The sequence below is a fragment of the Phyllostomus discolor genome, chromosome 4, assembly GCF_004126475.2.
Source record: "Phyllostomus discolor isolate MPI-MPIP mPhyDis1 chromosome 4, mPhyDis1.pri.v3, whole genome shotgun sequence".
Taxonomy (NCBI): domain Eukaryota; kingdom Metazoa; phylum Chordata; class Mammalia; order Chiroptera; family Phyllostomidae; genus Phyllostomus; species Phyllostomus discolor.
In genome coordinates this window covers 206862830-206885851 of record NC_040906.2, presented here as the reverse complement: position 1 = coordinate 206885851, position 23022 = coordinate 206862830, and the positions used below count along the sequence as shown (strand labels likewise).

Genomic DNA, 23022 nt, shown 5'->3' with positions numbered 1-23022 from the left:
ATAATTCCAACTCCCCAATAATTTACCAAGTATCTAAGTATGCGCAAAACACTCTTCCGTTTTAACGACGGACACGTTTTCATCCGATACACTGGAAACCAGCTGGCTGCCCCTGTGCTTTTCTGAAGGTGGACCACGCCTTCTAGCATGAGACATTTTCCCCACAGCCCTTCATGCAGCCCCTGCAGCCCTATCACCTCAATTAAGAAACTACAAATAATCACTTTCTTTTCCCAAAATTACTTCTCTAGCATTTCTTTTCTTTTAAGATTTCATTTATCTATTTCCAGAGAGATGGGGAGGAAGAAAGAGACGGACAGAAACATCAATGTGAGGTTGCCTCTCACATGCCCCCCACTGGGAACCTGGCCAGCAACCCAGGCCTGTGCCCTCGCCGGGAACCCAACGAGCGACCCTTGGGTTCGCAGGCTGCCACTCAGTCCACCGAGCCCCGCCAGCCAGGGCTTCCCTAGCATTTCTCATCTGCGCGAGTATGTGGTTTCCCATTAGGAAACAAGGGATAAAATCTTGTCTAGAGGAAGGATTTACGAACACCAAAACAGTAATGCTTATAAAAATTTCAAAATATATTATTCAGAGAATGAACAAAAAGCTTAGAGAAATCATATTGACTTCATAAAGCTTAGAATACTCAATATTCAAGTTCTAATATTTCTGAAGTTGATACCACTCTTATAAATGGCTTGCAACCAGACGACAGTACACCACAGAATAGAGTACAGGCTTCATGTTCAAATTTTAACTGCTATTTTTTAGCACCTGAACGTCAGCAAATTAGGCACCCTCCCTGAACCTCAGTTTCCTCATCTACAAAGTGGAAATAATTAAACTCACAATAATTACATGTATGTAAATACACTGTACATACTTAGAACACTACAGAATACAAAGTTCACTACAGACCGAAAGGACGCCCCACACAAAACCCGCTCCCACAGGCGGAGGCCCTGTCACCATCGGAGACCGAGGTACGGGTGGTCTGCCACAGAAAAGCACCGCCACACGCTGGCCTGGGGACAGGCACCTCCAAGTGTCTCATGAAGTCTCGCTGCAGGTCCTACTCTTCGGTTCCATTTCAATCAAAATCAGTGCTCTTATGCCCATGAATAACGCTAAAGCAGTATCAATCCAAAAGAATGAAAATGGAAGTGGCATAGTCACTCCACTACTTCAAACCAGCTCAGAATAATACAGTACTGCCTTATCGTCCCCAAAGGATTAAAGCCCATAGGTTTTATGGTTTTCTCTATTTACAAAATCCTTTGTAGGGGTCTGGAGGTCAGGGAGGGAGGGGCATCTATGCCTTTCATGAAGTATGTGCTCCCTTCCCAGATACTTTTCCAGGTCCTACTGTATGCCAGGCATGCCTCCAACAGCAGGGAAATGCTCCACAACGCGGGCGCAGCCTGTCTACCCTCACTGATTCTGCCAGTCTAGCTGATGAACACAGGCCAGCAAGCACCATTCCCATCACAGTATTTTAGGGCAATCAGTAAATTAAGCTTTATTTTCTAGCTTTCTACTCTTTGACATAAATGGACACCTCTGCAGAAAAGCTTCAAGTCAAATGGATTTTCCTTTGAAACACCAGAAATACACCTCAACCAGGCTTCCTATTTACATCAATACCTCTTCTTGTCTCCATCTGTTTGTCATGGTCTTTCTCAAAATAACAGCCACCAAGAAATGATAGTACTTTCCATTTTGACTTTTTACTTTTATTAACATTTTTAAGAGCTCATTAAATAAACTATAGCATAACCCAAGGTGATTTGGTTAGTTTATTATGTGTAATAGATTTAAATTAGTATTACAGAAGATATTCCTGGTATTACAAATCTATAAACTCTCCACAGAACCCACATACCATAACATAAAACACATGGTAGCTATTCTAATTAATATGTCCAAGTTGTGTTCATTTGTAGCTTTAAATAAAACTAAAAATGTAATCTATAGCCAATTTTTCAGTATCATTGTAATATTTTCTTGCATGTATATTCTGTAAGCTTTTTAAAATTTTAATAAACAGTAGAGATAAAAAACAAATAAAATGTGTGAACTACTTATACATGTGATTAAGACAAGACAGAATATGAATACACCCACAACCAGAGAAGGAGAACAGGAAAATCATGAGAATACAGGATATTCAAAGGTGACAAAACAAGCACTGTCATTTATTTCCAAGCTTAAAAATCTGTAGAATTCCACCCTGGCTGGTGTGGATCACTAGACTGAGTGAAGGCCTGAGAACCAAAGGGTAGCTGGTTGGATTCCCAGTCAGGGCACAGGCCTGGGTTGTGGGCCAGGTCCCCAGTAGGGGGCATGTGAGAGGCAACCACGCACTGATGTTTCTCTCCCTCTCCTTCTCCCTCCCTCTTCTCTCTAAAAACTAAATGAATAAAATCCAAAAAAAAAAAAAAATCTGTAGAATTCCTATCATATACCCGGGAGTTTAAACATAAAATGTACCATCAAACAATGTTAAGATAAAATTTATTAAGAACAAACATTAATATGAATTATTTACTGTATGACAAAACACTACCCTAAGTATTTTAGGATTAATTTAATACTCACAAGCACCATAACAGATAAGCGACATTACAAGTACCATTTCATATACGAGGTCTGTGCAGAAAGTATCCAGCCAGGTACTATGAGAGAGATATTTATTGAAGAAGATAAAAAGTAGAATAAACATTGTAAATAGGACAACGACACCTCAGTCCCCTTCAAAGTAGGCACCTTGACCTCACACAATTCACCCAACCACCATCAGCTGCCCCATCATTATTTTTCTGAATCTCACCAAAGGTCTGAAATCTCTTCCCTTTCCAAAGGTGATTTAGTTTTGAGGAAAAGGTAGAAGTTGTAAGGCGCCAAATCTAGGCTGTAGTGGGGCTGAGTCACCTGGGTAATTCGATGTTTCTCAAAAAACAAAACCAAACAAACAAAAAATTCTGCATGAGAAGCGATGCATGAGCAGGTGCATTGTCGTGCTGCCATTCATCAGCTGCCCATAGCTGTGGCCTTCTGAATCATCTGAGTAGTTTCCACAGATTCCTCTGTGGAATCGCTGTTCAAGTTGAAGGCAAATTTTGATGCAGATCCATTGTGCTAATCACTGTCATTTTGAATGTGACAGCCACACAGTGCACATGCGCACTCAGCAGCATCTACTACCCCCACTGACTAGTACAGTGAAGATGTCATTGTTCACACATGCGCATTCCAGTCCACTCTCCTTGGCTGCCAGGTTACATCGATGTCACACAAACCATTCTCACTATATTAAGAATGGCTGGACTTTTTCCAGACAGACTTCATATATACCACAAAGAGATTAAATAACTTGTCCAAGGTCACAAAGCTGCTAAGTGATAGAACCAAGATTCAAACTGAAGCAATCTGGCTGCAGAGCTCACTCTCCTAACCACTCTGTTCTTCTGCTAATGGAAAACAGAATTTGCCCTGTCTTACTCCACACTTCCAGCTCTCAGCCATGGTGTCTGTCATGTAGGAGTGAAGGAAGGGGAAGCCGTTACTGCAGAATGAACATAAGGTGACGAGAGGACAAAGCATGTGCTGTTCGCTGATGCTAAGGCTAACTTTTTAAACGGATGGACACACTCATCTTTTGGTGAAGGTTTATTTATCCTTCAGTTGTCAAGATTTCACTTCCTTGTCCCCAGGTTCTGAAAGCAGCACTACTCAATGACAATGCAACCGTAAGCAGAAATGTGGGAACCCATAGTGAATGACAAACAGTACACACAAGATTATCACCCAGCTGACTCAGAATCTAGAGTCTTAACAGTTAAGATCCTAACAAAAAATGGTTTCAATACAGTATCTAAATATACTAAAGGGGAACTCACATGCTGTCTCATCTTTAAACTCAGATGACAAGATCAAGTTACAGTAACATTTAAAAATGACACCAATGAGGACTTTTTAGCTACTAACTCATTATTTGCCTGTAGGGAGAAAAAAGTGATGGCGATGCAGTCAGCTTACGGGAGAGCTCCGGCAGCAGGAGGCGGGGCGCTCGGAACAGCAGCCGGTCCGCGCGGCCGGAACAGACTGCAGGTCCGCGTCGCCTAGAAGCTCCGTGCGCATGCGCAAACACAAGCTGCCCCCAGGGCTACCACCTGAGAGTCCTTTCCAGGCAAAGCATTCAACAAAAAACAAAAAAACAAGCCAACAAACAACAACAACAACAACACAACAACAACAAAAATACCTCCTCACAATAAGTTTAATCTTTGGCAACATAATCTACGATTTTTTTTAAAAAAGTCAAAATGTTTTTTACACAAAAGATATTCTGCCTCATAGTATTGCTACATAAAAGGAAACTAGACTAGGCAAATAAAATCTTCCTAAAAACAAATTATAAGTGCAGAGCTGCGTCTTTATTAATTAAAATGGTAAAACAAGAACAAGTAGGAGAAAAGAACGAACAGAAACAATATGCTTTAAAGTAAAATGTCTATAAAACTTAGAATCAACACAAAGAGATGGTGAAACCCAAAATGAGGCTGGTTGACTGTTCTCATCTGCATCTCAAAAGAAACACCTTGGATCTCCCAAACCTCTAATTACGTATTTTTACACACACGACAGTCTCACTAATTCCCAAATTGGAAGCTTCTGACCGTTAAAAACCAAGGTTAACCTGATGGATCAAGTGGCACTTCAGCTGGCTAAATGAAAAGTATTAATTAGCAGGGCAATATCATGTTGACACCTTTAAAGCGTTCAAGTCTCCGACATGAAATAATGTGCAGTGCTTTACACAAAAGATCTGAATACTTCATTAGAATACAAAAGTTTAATTAAATTACTCACATAAAGAATTGCCTCTGTTTTCAAGAACTTACCTTCTTTTTATCCCTCATCGAGCCTTTGCCTCGGACCATTATTTTACATCCCGTTTCTGCTTCAAGCTGTTTAGCTGTAAGTCCTCTAGGTCCAAGGATTCTCCCAACAAAATTAAACTGGAAAAAAAGTCACCATACATTATTTTCTTGAATTTATAGCTGTTAAAAAATTATTTTAAAATATATCTTTACTTTCTCAAATTACTTTTTAATACTAAGCTGAAATAACATTAAAGAGTCCTTCTGAATTTCCTTCCAAGTTGAGGGATGTAAGTACAACAGCTCATTTTCTAGCACAAAAACTTTCATACGTATTAATACAAATTATAAGTTAGGGACAATACAATCTACCTGAAAGGGTACTACCCCGTACTGCCCATCAACATGGAATATAAACCAAAGCACATGCAGAATTCTGGATGCTACCCAAGAGTGAAAACGTCTTCCACAAAACTCTGCAATGATGGTCCTCAGGGAACTGTTCATTGTGTTAAACAGTAATTGCTTTTCTTCTTTAACTGAAATCCTCAGGGAAAAATGCTGTTATTTACCTAATAAGCAAAGTTATACTTTCTTGAAAGCAAATGTTCAGAGACTGTATTTTTAGGTGGCCTATCTATCAGAACTCGACTCCGGTGGCCAAATTTGGATTCCACCCTGTACTAAATGTTTAAGTCTTAAATTAAAAGTATGCTTTTTCATTACATTCCTTGCAAAATTTTACGTCTGATTCCCTATTTTCTTTTTTCCATCCTACCTTAACTTATACTACTATTTTTGGAAGGAAGTTTACTTCTTTTCATGAATAAGACAGTGACAAAAGTAACTGCATAAAGAAGTAGCATCCCTTAACAGAAACTTCTATCACTCATATACAGAAGTTTATTTGGGGAAGGGGGAGGATGAAAGGCTAAGGTAAAGAACTGAATAACTCAACATTGAAAAGCAAATGTTCCTCATTCACATGTCCTCTGCATGAAAGGCCAAAGTGAGTGCTTATCATCACTTCCACAAAAACCCATAGGAAATGCTTCTTATGTGCACAGCTTCCTATTTCCCCTGCATCTGGCCCTCTGCTGGGCCGTCACCGCGTGAAAGTCATATGCTGTCAGGGCTGGAGGAGCTGGGGCACTTCTTCAACCCTCTGCACCTCAGTGGCTCTTACTCCGCACCTCACTCAGCTGCCAGCCAGCAGTGCCACATCCTACAAAGAGTGATTCCCAAATAAAAGATGGGAAGTACATGTGTACAGATGGATAAACGAACTCTTCCCTCAGGCTTTGATACAACTTTTCCCACCCTCAGTTGCAACTCTGAGCCTGTAAACACTTGATCTAGTTCCAGAAGACCCCAAATTCTGAAAGTTGCCCAAACCACCTCTACATATTCCAATAAACCCCTCACCCCTGTCCACTCCTCAGCATATTGTGCTCGGTACCCAACCTAAGCCACGCTGTCACCCACTTTCACTGCTGCTCCTGCAAAGGCAACCGTCTTCTTTTTGCTACTTTTAAGGTTTTCTCATTACCATCGGCTTTGAGCACTTTTACTATGATAGGGTTAGGGATGGTTTTCACTTGATGGCTCAGAGTTTCATAACTCTGTGACTTTATTTCTTTGGTTCGGAAGTTCTCAACCACAGTCTCCCCCCACCCCGCTCCTGGCCCCTCTCTCTTCTGCTAACCCTCCCACGACACACAGGAGATGCTCTGACGGTGTCCCTCGGGCAATTCACACTTCCTCCCACTTGCTCCTTCCTGCCGACTCTCACGGCTGAGTCATTTCTTCTGATCTGTCTTCCAGTTCTCTGATGCTCTCCCCAAATGGCTCTAACCTTCTGTTAAACCTGTTTATTCCAGTTCAGGAATGTTTCAGTTTAATATTCCTCTGGGAGTGTCCATTTCTGCCATGGCTGTCCAACTTGTCTTCTGCCTCACATCTAGTACGTAAAGACTGTCAGCAGTCCCTGCGGATCTGTTTCTGTTGCCCCGTCCTTTCTTCGTGTGTGTGTGTGTGTGTTAATGTCACCTTACCTTCTTATGTGTTTGGTTATTTCTTAGTGTCGGCTAGACACTGTGCATGCAAAACAGCTGACAGAAGTAACACAGGGCCTAAAGTGACATGACCTTCCTCCAGAGAGGACATACAGCATCTCTCTGCCAGGCGCTCACCGCTACTAGCAACCCAAGATCACCACCTACGACAACTTCCCTTCCAGAGGCTGAGAAAACGCGAGGCCGACCCGCGCGCCTGTGAGGGCCCGGGCAGCCCTCGCCAGCAGCCACAGCCACAGCAACGACTGGAGGCGCGAAGGCGCCATGCGGATGGGTCACAGACTCAGGCCCTGCCCCCAAAGGTCAGCCTCCCAGCTGTCCTCTCCAGATCCAGCAGACACACCCGGAGGAAACGCGGCTGTCCAAAGCCAGGCGTCCATTCTGGGTCATCCCCTGCCCTCCTCAGCACCTGCAGCTAGCACTCTGCCCAGTGTTACTGCATATCTGCTGCATTCAAGCAGCGGTTTCTTCCTGTTTTAATTTTACTAGAATTGCTCAGGTAGTCTGAATTACCCTGTTAGTCCTTAAATAGAAAAGTCCATGGCATCTTTTTTAATCCTCACCCGTGGATATGTTTTTATTGGTTTTAGAGACAGAGGAAGTAGGGCAACACTGATTGGTTATCTCCTGTATACGCCCTGACCACAAACTTTTGATGTACAGGACGATGATCCAAAGGAGCCACCAGCAAGGGGACCCATGGCCTTTTTAAGTGGCTGCCTTTTAACAGACACAGATCAAGAACTGACATACTTCAGGCAGCATCAAGTAAAATATATTAGAACAAGGGTGGGAGGAAGAGAAAATACACATCTCACAGAAAGTTTATCAACAGGCCTGTCCCTCTGTTCACTTACAGCAAGCTCTTCCTACTTTCCTGCAACTTACTATTGTAACTTCACCTTTTTGTACAGTCACCGATTCTACAGAACTTCCCTCCCGCTCCGCCCCTCAAAACAGCTGAGACAGAGACAAGATCTAGACGTCTGTTCCTCACTCACTGTACTTACTTTGGGTCTTTTTCAGCTGAATAGAGAAAGGCCCTCCATTTTCAAATTCGACTCAATAAAACATTTATGTAAGGTCTGCTGTTTGATAAGGAGCAAAACAGATACTAGAGATCAAAACAAAAGAGGAGAAATCCCCTGTTCTCAGGAACTCTGTAAAGCCCCTGTCCTCTGTGTGTTACCCCGACTGCCTGTAACACACCTCACCATGCCGGCCACACCTCGGTCGCCACGCTCTGCCCAGACCCATGCTGTGCCAGCACGGCATGCCCTGCGCAAACGTTGTGTATCACAAACACAGCTGAGGATGTCTGCAGAAATGCATTATGTACACAGGTACTTCTGTGCTTCAAAAAACTCATTATTTTTGACTTGAATCTTCTACCCAACTGGCTGGCCTACACTTCGTAACATGTATACACCTGGAAGACACTCTTTGGCACATCTTCTTCTTTTCAGACATTCAACCTCTTCTGCGGAACCACAGCATTAAAATTACATAGAAAAAGACTTCCCACAGCTCAATAATCCTCACAGTGATTATTTATCAATAAGAAATGTTTTAAAACCACTCAAAACCAATACATTCATTCTGTAACACAACATTTTTATAACCTTAAAAATGAACCAATCTCTATTACCCAACCAAAAACTCCAGCTCAAGGGTGTCACAGGGCCTACCACTGGGACTCCAATACAACTGAGACTGTCAAGGTCATCCTTCTCAGAATGTCGTAAGTGCAGAATGAAAAAAAATTAATCATAGCAGCTGCTTTGTCTACTGCAACCAATTTCCAAGTTAATATTGTATGCCTTGCATTAAAATTCATTCTGTGTGGATTTATCATGCTAGTTCTGCAGCTTCATTCAATTAAAACAATGTCTCAACACATTCAAAGAAAATCATTTCAAACAGCCTGAGCTAACTGCAACTTTAAAGACCAAAATAAAGAAAAAGACATTCATTAACCCTACTGTTTAAGTACAGACCTTCTCCATGGCTCACCGACTACATTTATGCGAAGTGGCAGATTCTTTTCTAAGAGGTTAACAACAATTATGTCTAATGCTATTCGTTGCTGCTCATTTCGTTATAAACAGAAATGACAGTCTCCTACCAATGACAATGTATAAAGCATTATGGCAAATCCTTCCATTAACTTTTTAACATACATACAACTAAAGATAAAACCTCCTGTGACACACTATCAAAACAGGTAACTAATTGTCAGTGAAACACTTTTAAGAAATAGGAAAGAGTAATTTCCGCTTAAAATTTTGGATTCTTTTTTTAAACATACACTTCTTTGGGTTACTCTTTACACAGATTGATGATGTTTTTAAATACTGTGTCTAGCATTTTTAAAGTGACACCTTACATTAGTATCACATCAGTAACATTAATAGGTATGACACACACCTGAGTGTATTTGTCAAATGAAGCCATTTACTTAGCAAATGACGAAAGAAGAAAAGGAACGAGCCACCTAGGGCGAGCCCATCCTGTGCGCGTGAGTAAGGTGAGAGCAGAGGGGTGACCAGCCAGCAGCACAGCGGGCCTGCAATCACCCGTCTCACCCGATGTCGTTTCTCTGCGACACCGAGGAGATGCCCTACGGACTCCGCACTTCCTTGCACCAGCTAACGCATGGCAGAAACTGGTTTCGTTATACCTCGTTTTGCCTACAATCACAGAACCTATGGATGAGTGAGAACTTACTGTACAACTATTTTTCAGTAAAAATACCGGAATGAATACATCAAACTATCTTGTTTGGGGGGAAACAAATGTCTTATCTCTTTTGTATCTTCTTATTATTGTGGATAAGAACCAAATGTCTCCTTATGCTACATAGTAATTACTATAGAAATCGTTTTTCAAAACTTTTCACATATGTGCATTTTATACACATCTTCTGTCGGTGGCACAAGCATGTGTAAGAAAAGGCATTTACACCAGCAACTTAAGGAGGGGAGATGATAATCAGGAATAGCCAAAATATAACATCTGTGGCGTATGAGTTTGGACACCCCAGAGTACGACAAACCGCCTTTTGAGCCCGGGCATGCCGCACTTTGCCGTGTGCAACACGCCCTGTGCAGAGTGCACACCCACGTTTTCATGCGCAATGCACACACAGGTTTATTACACCCTTCACTAGCCCAGGGTGTATAATCCTCACACCTGTACGTAATGTGCATCCTTATTTTTCCCTAAAAAATTTGGGCAAAAAAGTGAGCTTTATACATGCAAAGTAAGGTAATTGGGAAAAAAATCTAAAACCATTAAAAAATAACCAGGTGAATAAGATAGATAATTATCCTCCTAGAAGCTACATAACAAGTGCTTGGGAAAATAATTTTCTAGCCAATTAAAATAAAAATATGAGGCAATGAAAGCCAACAGGGGTTTTGGGGCACAAGTATATGACAATGTATTCGGCAGTGCGGAGCACAAACTCGCATCACACAGACCCTTCACAAAATCCCGACGACATTTCCAAACTTCAGTTTTGCCATCGGCCTTCTGTTCAGACGCATGAGCAATCACTGTTCTCTAAAAGCATCAGATACTTTTAAATCTCCCCTGTAACACCTTCCTGTGTCCTTCCTCCCACCAACCATGTCAACTCTTCCTCATCACATACTATTGAGCTCAAACGTTTCTTCTGTGATTTCCTTGTGTATTCTTTGATTCCTACACAGCTGATTTTTTCCTCCTCCAAAGTGGCCATCTCAGAGTGCTTTGTAACCACCCTCACAGAGTCCTTATTACACAGTGCGTGCAACCGTCTGCGTGTCTCTCGCAGGTGATTTCCTAAGTTAGGAACCAGCACCTGGTCTTGTTTCCTTCCTCCACAGTGCCTCAAACAATAAACAGCACACACAAAAAACTAATACTTATTCAAATTGTTGAACGATACAATTTAAAAGTGTTCACAGAAATCAGTGATTTTTTTCATTCCCATAGCAAAATATGCAATCACTAATTAAGTTACATGCAGCCTAAGAACTCTCCTACATTTCAGAAATTGCTCAAATGGTAAGCCTGACTGACTAATCTCAGAATTACAAATAACAGATGTCATAAAAACAAAACTATTATTTCTACTTTCCATTTCAACATACAAATGTCATGAGTGCAAAGACCGTGTCACCCCACATTTCTTAGGTGTTGAGTATGTGGAAGCATGTTTTATTAATGAGGGTCCAGGATGAGCCAGCTTCCAATGCTTGGCCACTTTATATGCAATAAGTTACTTAATGAGGGTAATACGGGAAGGCAGTTACCATCGTCACTTATACTCAGTACACGAGAGATCATAAAAGTAGCCCGATTCTTAGGACACCTAGCTCAGTCAGCACCGTATAATGCCTCTCTCCTAAAGACCTCAAACATGTACTCTGATCAAACCAAAACTCATAAAACCAAACGTGAAACTCATATTTAGTTTTCTCATTCTTGTTGCTCATTCAAAATGTTCAGTAGAGTTTATAAAAACCCTCTTCAGATTCAAGTTTATTGTTTTTATAATTTCTTCTTCACCTATATCCCAAAACATATCATCATACTACTTTTACATATCCATACTTTACCTTCTCAATATGAGGTCTGTCCAGAAAAAGTCTAACCATTGTTAGTGTAAGGAGAACAGTTTGTGCGACATTGCTGTAACCTGGCAGCCAAGGAGAGTGGACTGGAATGCACATGCGTGAACAATGACGACTTCACTGTACTAGTCAGTGGGGGCAGTAGATGCTGCTGAGTGAGCATGTGCACTGTGTGGCTGTCACATTCAAAATGACAGTGACTAGAGCAACAAATCTGCATCTAATTTTGTGTTAAGCTTGAACATTCCTCTATGGAAACTATTCGGATGATTCCAAAGGCCACGGCTATGGGCAGCTGGTGATTGGCAGCTTTATCACAACAATGTGCCCACTTATGCATCTGCCCATGCAGAGTGTTTTGGTGAAACATCAAATTACCCACATGATTCAGCCCCACACAGCCCAGATTTGGGGCCTTATGACTTCCAGCTTTCCCCAAAACTAAAATCACCTTTAAAAAGGGAAGAGATTTCAGACCTTTGATGAGATTCAGAAAAATAATGATGGGGCAGCTGATGGTGGTTGGAAGAATTGTGTGAGGGCCCAAGGTGTCATCATCCTATGGATAATGTTTCTTGTATCTTGTATCTTTAATAATTGTCTCTATTTTTCCTAGTTCATGTCTGGATACCTTCTGGACAGACCTCGTATTTTCATCTGTCTTTACTGACTGGGATTACTGTCTTAATCATCACCATATACATCCTTTTTAACTTAACTGAACTATTTATATGAATGAAAATCTTTATGTGATTATGACTTTATCTTCATATTTCAATGACAAATAGATATAACTTCAAAAAAGACAAAGAGAAATAAAATATAGTTATTTGACTCAAAACTGAGCTTACAAGTGTCACCTCAGACCCTGAAGGTAACTCAAGGAGATGAAATACACATATGTAGTTCTGACCATTCATTAAATACTTTCTAAGCTCTTCGAAACTGATTTCTTAAGTTTCGCTGCATAAATATTATCTGCCTCATACACCGTTCCAAAAGTATTAATTCAGGTCTGACAGTGGTGTGTTTTGGACACTAATTTTAGTCGAATCTGACCTCCTGATGTCTGTCTTCAAACCGAAACAAGGCAAAAATGACTGAGTCCCTACATTCGCAAAATACATGTAGGTCACCTACTGTAAGCAGGCACTCGGATGGGTGGGTCACCTCGGGGTGATCTAACTGCCCCCTCTTCCCCAGCCCACTGCAACTGCTGGTTTTGGAGGGAGGAGGGTCAGGGGCAGGCAGCTTCCGTTACTCTGCTCAGTTCCAGAGGACACCGCTCTCTCGAGACAGGCCAAAGGCGGCGCAGCACCTCACCCTTTCCTCCGAGAGCTCACACACCTCGAGGTTTCCAAACCACGGATCGCACCAAGAAGCAGGCTGCTCTCCGATTTCTGTATTACATTACCAGTGAGAATCTTAGAGATATGGATGTCAGATACCTGTAACTAGGTATCTTACTGATTTATAAGTCTTTTGCAACAAATTTTAATAGAGTGGATCTCCCACTTCTTGGGTAAGAGAAACCACAGATGAAACTGTCTCAGTTGAGGCTGACTGCATTTGCTCTCACACAGTAATTTTTCCCTGAAAACTAACTCCATCTTCTAATTCGTTCTCCTGAACAGTATCTTTTTAAATACTAAAACATGTTACTTAAAAAGGAAAGCATTAGCATTTTAAGACTGTGGGAAGGCTTACTATTCTTAAAATTGTGAGACCTTGAAACAAACATGAGTTAAACAAATGTATTGTTTTCAGGCTCTCTTGAAACCCTTTTTGGAATAAGTTCCATTAATATCCTAAGACATTCAGTGTTTCTCAGACTATAAAGAGCCTATTAAATATTTGGTATTCAGCAGGCCCTCAATACACTCTTGCGGAGTGAAATAAAAAGTAAACTTCAAAATCAAAAACCCAAAAGTCATGAAATTAACCTTTACTAAATTGATATGTTTAAAACTCTAAATCAACAATAACAGTTTCTCTCCCTGAAACTTAAAGACATGCTTTATATAGTCAATTCATACTACTAAATTAAAAACTTCAATGGGTTAATATGTAATCTAAGACACTTCTAACTCTACTCAAAAATATATATTAACCTTCTTAAAAATCAAAATTTTGTTTAATAATTTTCTTTATATAGTATCAAAGTAGAGATGTGTAAACCTTACTTTTAAAATATTGTACTTTCACTCATAATTAAACACATCCAGGCAAAAGGTAAGGTTTAATATAAGTATTAAAAAGGGAGACCTTGAAGTTCATTAAATTTTGATTCAACATCCATTTGGTTCGCAGGATAAATCAGGTGCAAGCTATTTACATCAAAACTCTTAACAATTCCTTCAACACAGTAAGAAAGCCACAACAGTCAAAGGAACAAAAACCTAAAGAAACCCCTGGCCTGGTGGCTTGGCTGGACTGTCATCCCATGCACCAAAAGGCTGTGGGTCTGAACCCTGCTCAGGGCACATACCTAGGTCACGGGTTCAATCCCCGGTCGGGAGCATACAGGAGGGAAGCAGTTGATGTTCCCCCCTTACACTGCCTCTGTCTTTGTCTGTCTGTCTGTCTCTGTCTCTCTCCTCCTCCTCTCTCTAAAATCAATAAGCATATCCTCAGGTGAGGATTTAAAAAATGTAAAGAAGCCTACGAAAAGATGACTGCCCTGACCATCTCTTCTCACAACTTTCAAAAACACACGCCAGATCAATAGCCACTTTGCAGGCGACAATCTTAAGAACTAGAAGAAAACCACCAATAAGGCTATACTAATTCGGTAGCTATGACTAGCCAAATTTTCTCTGCAAACCCAGGAAAATTAAGTAAAAGGAAGCTCTAAACTCATGCTCTACCATTAACAAAGAATATTATTATAAGACAATAGAGAGTACTGTGAATAACATTATAAATCTACATTATTGTTGCTGTTGCCAGGCTGGGATCCTACAAGCTTGAGAAGATACTCGGAAGGGCCTTCATCCAACTCGCAAGCCTCTGGTGATGTGCGTGCGTCACCCTGAGGGCCTGGACCCAGCACACACCTCCAGGGCTCTAATCATCCATTAAACCCACGTAGAAACATCAGAAGGGCAGACCTGTCTTCACATAAAATCTCTGGGGGAAGTCTCGCTGCAATTTCATCACCTCACATCCCAAGCACACACGCAGTTCAGCAATCTCATCTGCCCAGAGCAACTCAGGTCCCTAAAAGCCAGACCTGGCCATATCTGGAACTTACCTACCGTGAGTCTCGTCAATCCTATGAAACAACTTCTCAATAACTCAAAATTGGTAACAGGCAGATTTGATGGCAGAATTAGTGCTGACTTACTGAAACGTAATGTCGTTTACTGATACCAACCAGAGTTAAATCCATTCACACGCTGCCTATCCGCTCTCCACAGATTCAAGTAAGTCCTTAGTAACTAAAGGGGCCAAAATGCCAGCTGGATGGCCTAGTTTTCATCTTCACTCATGCCTGTCCCTTTATGAATGTATGATAAGTTTAGGGAGTATTAAAGGACTCAATGCGACATCATTTATCTTCCCTCTAGAGACTGGGGGCCCCCTCGAGGGCAGGGCAGGACGTCTTTCCTCATTCCCAGTCACGGGAACCATGCCGCGCGCTCTCCCAGATGCCATACACTTGTCATCTCTATTCCTCCCAACAACTCGGAGATACACCTTAAAATTTCATAGACAAGAAAACAGGTTCTAAAAATTGAACACGTGCTCAAAGCCAATGGGAAAGTCTCGATGATTTTCAGGAAATATTTATCCCAGTCTCCTCGCTGAGAACAGAGTGACTGAATAGTGCGGTTGCTCCACCTCGGCCCCACTGACATTTGCGGCAGAGCAATTCTTTGTTCTGGAAGGCTGTCCTGTGCACTGCAGGGTGTTCAGCACTGGATGCCACCTAGTAACCTCTCCAAGTGTTGCCAAACAAAAATATCTCCTGATATTGCCAAGTGTCCCAGAGGGGGGAAAACCCTTCCAGCTGACCGTTGCTGAGCCGATAAAATGTTAACGGATGGGACAGGAACGGAGGCCTTACCCGGTGTAAGCAGTCTGGCTCGGCTCTGGCGCTCCAGTGACCTGCCGGGAAAGGAGCAGCTCCAAGTAGCTGCTGCCCCTTTGGGCTGCGGCCAGCAGGAACACCCACCGGCAGCCGGCCTAGATCAAGGCCTAGATGGCCTCACCTCAGCCCAATCAGCAGAACCTTAGCCTACATCCAGTGCAGACTCAAGAGCACAGGCATCAGTGTGTGTTATTTTAAGGCACTGAGTTTCAGGATAGCCTATTATAGAGCATTATGGTGACACCTGTTGAGAAATATCGCCAGGGAAGGGATAAGCCAGAAATCAAAATCTAGGCCAGTATGGCTCAAAAACCCACTATCGGTCCCACTACGATGAGTTTTCCCAACCGGATTAATGCCCCACTCCCAGGACGTGCCTGGTACAGCAGAGGACGTTTTCAAGAGGCTACTGATACTACGTTCTCATTCCAACATCAAGGCACTGATTCAAATCCGTGGTGAAGGCCATTATAGAGTATTACCTCCTTTCCGGAACACTGAATCTAAGACTTGCTTCTCCCATCATCCCAGACCTACGCACGGCCACACCCAAAGCAACAGCTCCAAAGGAACACTTCTATAAGTAAGCTGCTATGTGCAGATGCAAATTTTTTTTTTAAAGTTTAACAGTATCTGAAAGAGTGAATCTTTCACACAGAAAAGCACAACAAATATTTATCATCCATCTAACATTTGCCAGATGGGTAAGTAGGAATATGGAAATAGACAAAATCCTCACCCTCATGGAGTGTACATTCTTGTAATACTTAAATAGCATAAAGGCATTTCCCAACTGCTTAACAGGCATAAACTCATTTATAAATCATGTATAACTGCTCAGAACCCTGTGTAAGGGTAATAACCCTATTACTATGTCCAATCCAGAGATGAGGAAACTGAGGACCAGAAATGACAGGTAGTTTTCCTGAAGGCAGAAAACAAACAGAGCCAGTCAGGGGTCTGGGTCTGGGCCCGCACTTTCGTCCACTATACTATACTGTCCCTGTGATACTGTGTAATAGCAGCATTTTTAAGTCAAATGGGATGAATACTTTTACAAAGTCAAGCTTATATACAAAAGGGAAGGGTGTGCATGTAATGACCTCAGAGATATGCTAGGTGGAAAAAAAAAAAGCAACAGTATGAAGACAATATTTGTTTTATTCTGGTCAATATCTAATTCTTAATTCTGAAAGAAATCTTTTCCCACGACACCAAAATCTGACTCAGACTCCCTTGTTTTATTTGTTTGATATTAGTTAATTTTTTAAAAGATGAGATAAAGTCCCTAATACAAACCACAAAACAGTACAACTCACTTGCCGTGTATTAGTAACCTCAAAGAAAACTCAAAAACTATGTGCAGATCCCAGTTTTGCCTAACCTCAATTCTTTTAACAAATTCAAAATCAAAGTATTAAAAACATTATCTGGAAGACCAAAATGGTTTTATATTAATTTCTTGTCTCTGAGGAATTATAACTAAATTTCTCATTTAAACAGCTTTGTCAAAACAGACATTCGGGAGTGCCAGGAGTGGTCTACAACTCGCACGCCGACCCCGCCTATTTCACATGCCCGTCCCCGGATGTCTGACTTCAACTCGGCACCTCTAGATTGGAGCTGCGGAATCCCCACCTCCCTCGCCTGCTCCTCTCCTGTCTCCCCTGGCCCTGCACACAGGGACTGCATAACCCCTGCTGATCAAAACCTCTGAGCTGTTCCCGCCTTTCCCTCACACCCCACTATCCCATCAGCAAGCCCTACTGGCTTTCAGTGGACCATCTCTGTAAGGTTCACGCACTTCTACATCCTCTGGTTCACGTTCCCTGCCCTGTTCCCAACCGTCTCCCAATGGTCTGTCTCCACACAGCAGCCAGAAGGAAGCTATGAAAACCCAGGTAAGCGCATGTCGCCCCTTGGCTTGAAACATCTGGCGGCTCCCTGCTCCTCTCAGACCAGTCCCGTGAAATCCCGCCGGCCTCTCTGCATCCTCTCCCGCCCTCCCCAAACACGCCGCCGCCACTGCGTCTCGCTGTGCCCTCTGCGGGAACGTTCTCCTCCCGCACGATTTCCCTGCCCTCCTCCTCACCGCTCCATTCAGGCCTCCGCATTCCCTGCACTTTAAAACAGATCCAGATCTCCCGGCTGTAGACCCGGTCACCATGTGTCTGCTTACCCCACTGTATTTCTCTCCATAGCACTGACTGCACCCGAAGAACTGTATTTTGCCATATATAATGTGCTCCCGTGTGTAATGTGCACCCACGTTTTTGACCCATTCAGGAAAAGAGTGTTTCAATTTAATTCTTTAATTTAATATTTTGTTATATTTAGGTATTTCCCCTATTATAAAAGGAATTTTAGCATTATTTTTTAATATGTTACGGTGCAAATTTTATGTAACAATTAAAAAACACAAGAACAGATACAAGGTACAAGAAATTTTGTATACCAGTAACAAGTTAGTACTGCCCATGTCTAATGAGCATCCTTATTTTTCCTTCAAAAATTTGGGCAAAATGGTGTGCATCATACATAGCAAAATACAGGTAAACACTCACTTGTTATCGTCTGTTTCTGCCTCTGCGATATTCGCTTCACAAAAGCAAGGCTTTATTAGTTCACACTCCACCTGCCTCTTGGAACGGAGCCGGGGGCCAAAGGACCCCACACACCGCCTGTCTGCCCAGCTGTTCTGCCGGCATCAAGTGAGAGCAGTGTGTCTCGCCCTTGCCTGCATCAGAACCACCTGCAGCAGCAGTTTCCACCCGGTGTGCCACAGCATGCTGGTGCCCCAAGAAACTGCAAAGCATGCAACACCTGACTATTCAGCCCAGGACACTGACTCTTTCCCCTCAGATCGTCAAATTAAAAAAATGACAATGGTCTCCATAGCAATAGCCATCCAGTGTGAATGAATCAAAATCACACCTATTTTTTTTTCTGATCAGCAAAAAAAAATTTTTTTGGTGTGCCACAGAATTTTAGGGACTAGCCTGTGTGTGCCTTGAGACGAAGAAGGTAACAACGGCCAATTTACAGGGTGGGGAAGGCAGGCTGCTGACTCAGCTACCCTGGGCGGGGCTTGCACATTCAGAGGTTCCCAGTAGGTTGTGGATGCCAAGGTCCTGGGACCACATTTTAAGAACCTCGGATCTAGACAATGCTATGCCTTTTTTTCTTTCAAAGAAGAATGAGGACCAGCTGGATCAAGGTGATAGTTCTAACAAGGTCTTAAAAGTATTCCACCACGTTAATGGCTAAGGCTGACACTTTATCCTTTCAAGTCCAGATGAGAAGGCTGACACACTTCAGGAGACACTGAAACACCAGAATAGCAGCCTGAAGTTGAGAGAGCTGCCCAAATCACAATGCCCGTGTTTAGGAGCCGCCCCAATACCGAGGGGCAGGCCCACAGTGGTCATGGTTAGGTCATGTAAGTGCGATCACAGCACGTCCCTAGTCATGGCAGACTGGTCCAAAACACGTTCTCCCTCTGAAGAATCTTAAGTCCAGACAAAGTGTGGGGGGCACTAACTCGAAGCTACACTGAAAGCAAGGCTTTCAGCACAGAAGGTCCAAACTCTGACTGGGGTTCTCACAGTGGCCTGACTGCCACCTTTAATCCTTTTTACTGTGCCCAGTGCTCTTCCAACAGAGTCTCTCTTTGTCTATGTTATCAACTATTTTTGTATATTTACAACCAAAAGCACTAAAAACAAAACAAAACAAAACAGTAAATGCATTAGATTTATAGAAAATTATACTGGAAATACAATTTGTGAAATATCGAAACTTTTTTCCATCAATCTACCTTAAGACATTTATTTCCCTTCTCTAGATTAGTATACTGTCCATAAAATCATTGAATTTTAAGAGTACACATCCCATTTTTGACCACACAACACCAGCTCTTTCTTATATTTGCTTTCAGAAAAGTCCTCTGAAACTTAATGAAAAGCCACCAATTTGCCTTTAATTATTCAACAGGGAGTGGCTGCCTATCATGTCTAATATCATGCACATCTGCAACACAGCAATCAATAACAAAACAGGTTCTCAAGTACCTTTAAAGACCTTGCTGGGGAGACAGAAAAAATAAGCAAGAAAAAATGTCAGATAATAAATGCTACTGGAGAGAAATAAAGACACTTAATGTGAAACAATGACTAACAAGATTGCTTTTAGATTAAATGGTCAGGGGAGGCCTCTCTGAAGTGACATTTAAGCCAAAACCTTAACAACAAGCAGCAGCCGGCAGGGGAGATCAGTGCACAGCTCACAGAAAGGGCCTCAGGCTAGAAACTGGCTCAACCTGTTCTGAGAGCCAGTGTGAGCGCACGGAGGAGTGAGGAAGAGGGAAACCCATTTACTGTGAGGTCAGAGAAAAGGACCCCGTCGTCAAGTAGGGCTTTGTAACAAAAGCAGGCTTGGAGCTATTTGTAAATTCACTGGTATAGGACAAGGAGGCTATTTGCAACAAAATGTTTACACAGAATAGTTGTGCAAGGAATTAAGAAAAACAAAAAACAGGTTATGAACAGTGGTTGTCACAGAAATTTTAGAGCTGAAAGAAACCTTAGCTGTCCTAGTCCAAACTCTCATTTCACTGAAAAGACAACATGGCCCAGGCCCTGGCTTCTTGGAGGTCAGTCCCAAGTTGAGCTGGGAATTCTACGCAAAGCTCTGGAACGCTCAGGCCAATGCCCTTTACATAATTCTTGCCTTGATCTGAAATCTGAAACTAAGTCTTTACCCTGTGCATTGCCAAAAGTGACACAGCAGCATTCGAATTAAAACATATTTAAAATTTTTTAAGTTATCCACACCTAATGATTCATACCTCTAGTCCTCTCATGAAGGACTTCTTGTTAAAGCGGCTGCGGGTGTCGGGGTGTTTCCTGCCAGCTACGCCCCCCCCCCCCCGCCCCCCAGGCCCGTGAGGCGGGAAGCGCCGACTGAGACGCGAGCACACTTACGTCCGGGTACTCCTTCACAGGCACGTAGAGCTTCTCCTGCAGCTGGACGACGGGCCCCGCGGCGTCGGGCAGCTCCGCGCTCCTCTTCTCCGTGCTGCCGTTCAGCGTGTCGTTGTACATGTCTTTCCGCACTCTGCTGATTTCTGCGGGGAGGGAGAGTGTCACACGTCTGAGACAAAAATGCTCTTGCTAGTCCGAGCGGGGAAGAAGAGGGGCGAATTTTGTTGGCAAAGTGTTGAAACTCAAAGAAGACAAGAATTGCTGACCTTGTCTATCATTCTCCGGATAACTCTAACAGGACTGTAGCTTCATTAATTTCTACCAGAAATGAAATTTATACACCAATTAATATATTTTATTAAAACTAACCTCAGAGCCCACGTCCTTATCCACTACGGTACATCAGACAGACGTTATTGTTGTATCTAATTCCCCCACGCATAAATGAGGCCAGGAATTCCAAACGACCGCTTCAGTCAAGTCACTACCACAAGAACGCCTATCAAACAAAACTTAATACCAAAGGCTCTCTTCTACTTCACATACATAGATTGTTAGTTCAGCAGAAGTCTGAGTCTGACACTCAAATTTAGTGACTAAAGCTTTAGGAACAGAAAAGGTGTGTTAGAAAGGGTGTAGGGAGAAGGCAGGATGGAATGAGCCTTAGGAAAACCAACATTCAAGGGGTGAGAAAAAGAAGATCCAAGCTGAGGAATGGAGGTAGACAGAAGTGGGAAGAGTTGTCAAAGAGGCTAAGAAATGACAGGAACAAGGACAGGGTAATCAGAAGTGTCAAATATCACAAAGGTATGGTAAGGTAAACAGCAAGGTACCTTGGATTTGACCACTAGAACACTGACGATCAGACATTTTAAAGAAAAGATGGTAATGAAAATTAAACTACAATGGGTCACTGAGTGAAATATAAAAGATAGAGAGATACCTAGTCAATTACCTTTAAAAAAAAAAAACTATTATGACATCCCAGGTATAAGTATACTTCCTTAAAAGAAAGTATAAGAAATCTATTTTAATGAATTGAACCCTTTTGAAAAAAATTAATGAACCCTTTCAAGGATTCCTTAAGCTCCCCCAGAGTGCTCGAGGACAGGCTCCCGAGCACTGGGACAGAGTGGGTGTTGCTCCTGGATGAGCCGGGCGGGCCTGGCAGGGCTGCTTGGTTGGCTACAGTGCCGTCCCAGTACACCCCAGTCGCGGCTCCACTCCCGTCAGGGCACACCCATGAATCCACCACGAATGCATAAGTAGGTGAAACAACAAACCAATCATTTTCTCTTCCCACCTGCCCCTTCTCTCTCTAAAATGAGTTTAGAAATTTAAAATTTTTCCAAAAAAAAAAAAAAATACAACATTTTTGTAACCATCTCTCCATTCTGTAGATTACATTCTCCTTGGAGGAAAAGGTTTGTGTCCATTAGTATTTAAAAATAAAGTTTTTATTTTTAAAATATATTTTGTATGCTTTATAAACATGGAATTTCAATCACTGTTATTAAGGAAATGTGAAATATGAATGCATACTTGAATTGTTTTTAATCACTTTTAGTTAAGTAAAATCTAGCAAAGCAAAAAGGCATTATAAAAGCTGTTCTTAATTATATAGTCTTAATCAGTGGAAACACTACACTCTAATACATTTTCTGCTTCTGTGATGCCAATATTTATAACAATTTTCTCTCAAAATACAACATGCTTGTCAAAGCTAAACCAATGTTTAGTTCTGAAAGAAAATGAAATTTTGAAAAAAATTTCAAAAATGGTATCTTGGATTGCACTGTAATACATTATAGGAACAAGACCTCAATTTTTTATTTTTTTATACTTCCAGTTTCATGATGAAATCTTTCCTAAAGATGCCCAGTATCGAATCAATATTTTTCCTAAATTAGCATGTGACTGTAATTCTCAAATCAAGTTTTCAACAACCAAGTAATAATTTAAACACAAATGATTACTTATGTCATTATAGCAAATAATTAACTGAAGGGAATTAGAAAAAGTTAACCTAAATAAAATTACACACATCCTTTAGTCCCATTCTCCATATAAAAACACATTCCATATTAGTTTATTACATTTAAACCTTCTTCAAACTGACCAATTCTGGTTGTGAAGTTGATAAATGCTGATAGAGAAACCTGACAATATTATAAAAGGGAATTACAGATAAAATTTGCTTAGAAATACAGATGCAAACACCCTAAATTAAGAGGCTCCTCCAGCATATTAAAAGATTAATGCACCAAAACAAGCCCTGGCTGGCGTAGCTCAGTGGATTGAGCACGGGCTGCGAACCAAAGCATCGCAGGTTCGATTCCCAGGCAGGGCATATGCCTGGGTTGC

General features: G+C 41.9%; 1 protein-coding gene and 1 long non-coding RNA gene across 10 annotated transcripts in view; one reads left to right on the top strand and one right to left on the bottom strand.

Moving 5' to 3' along the window:
- Window positions 1–23022, bottom strand: part of QKI (QKI, KH domain containing RNA binding) — a 140463-nt gene that overhangs the window by 78334 nt on the left and 39107 nt on the right. For all 9 annotated transcript variants that reach the window (XR_004902956.1, XM_028503997.2, XM_036024965.1 and 6 more), the window contains exons 2-3: window positions 20659–20801; window positions 4911–5027 (exon numbers count right to left, since the gene is read on the bottom strand). Coding sequence is in view for 8 of the 9 variants with exons in the window: in XM_028503997.2 (XP_028359798.1) it covers window positions 4911–5027; window positions 20659–20801 (260 nt within the window). In the remaining variant the exon portion in view is untranslated. The remainder of the gene's footprint in view (window positions 1–4910; window positions 5028–20658; window positions 20802–23022) is intronic.
- On the top strand, window positions 8116–21679 carry LOC118500391. The gene is made up of 3 exons (XR_004902957.1): window positions 8116–8126; window positions 8278–8280; window positions 21432–21679. It is a non-coding gene; the product is annotated as an uncharacterized LOC118500391 (long non-coding RNA).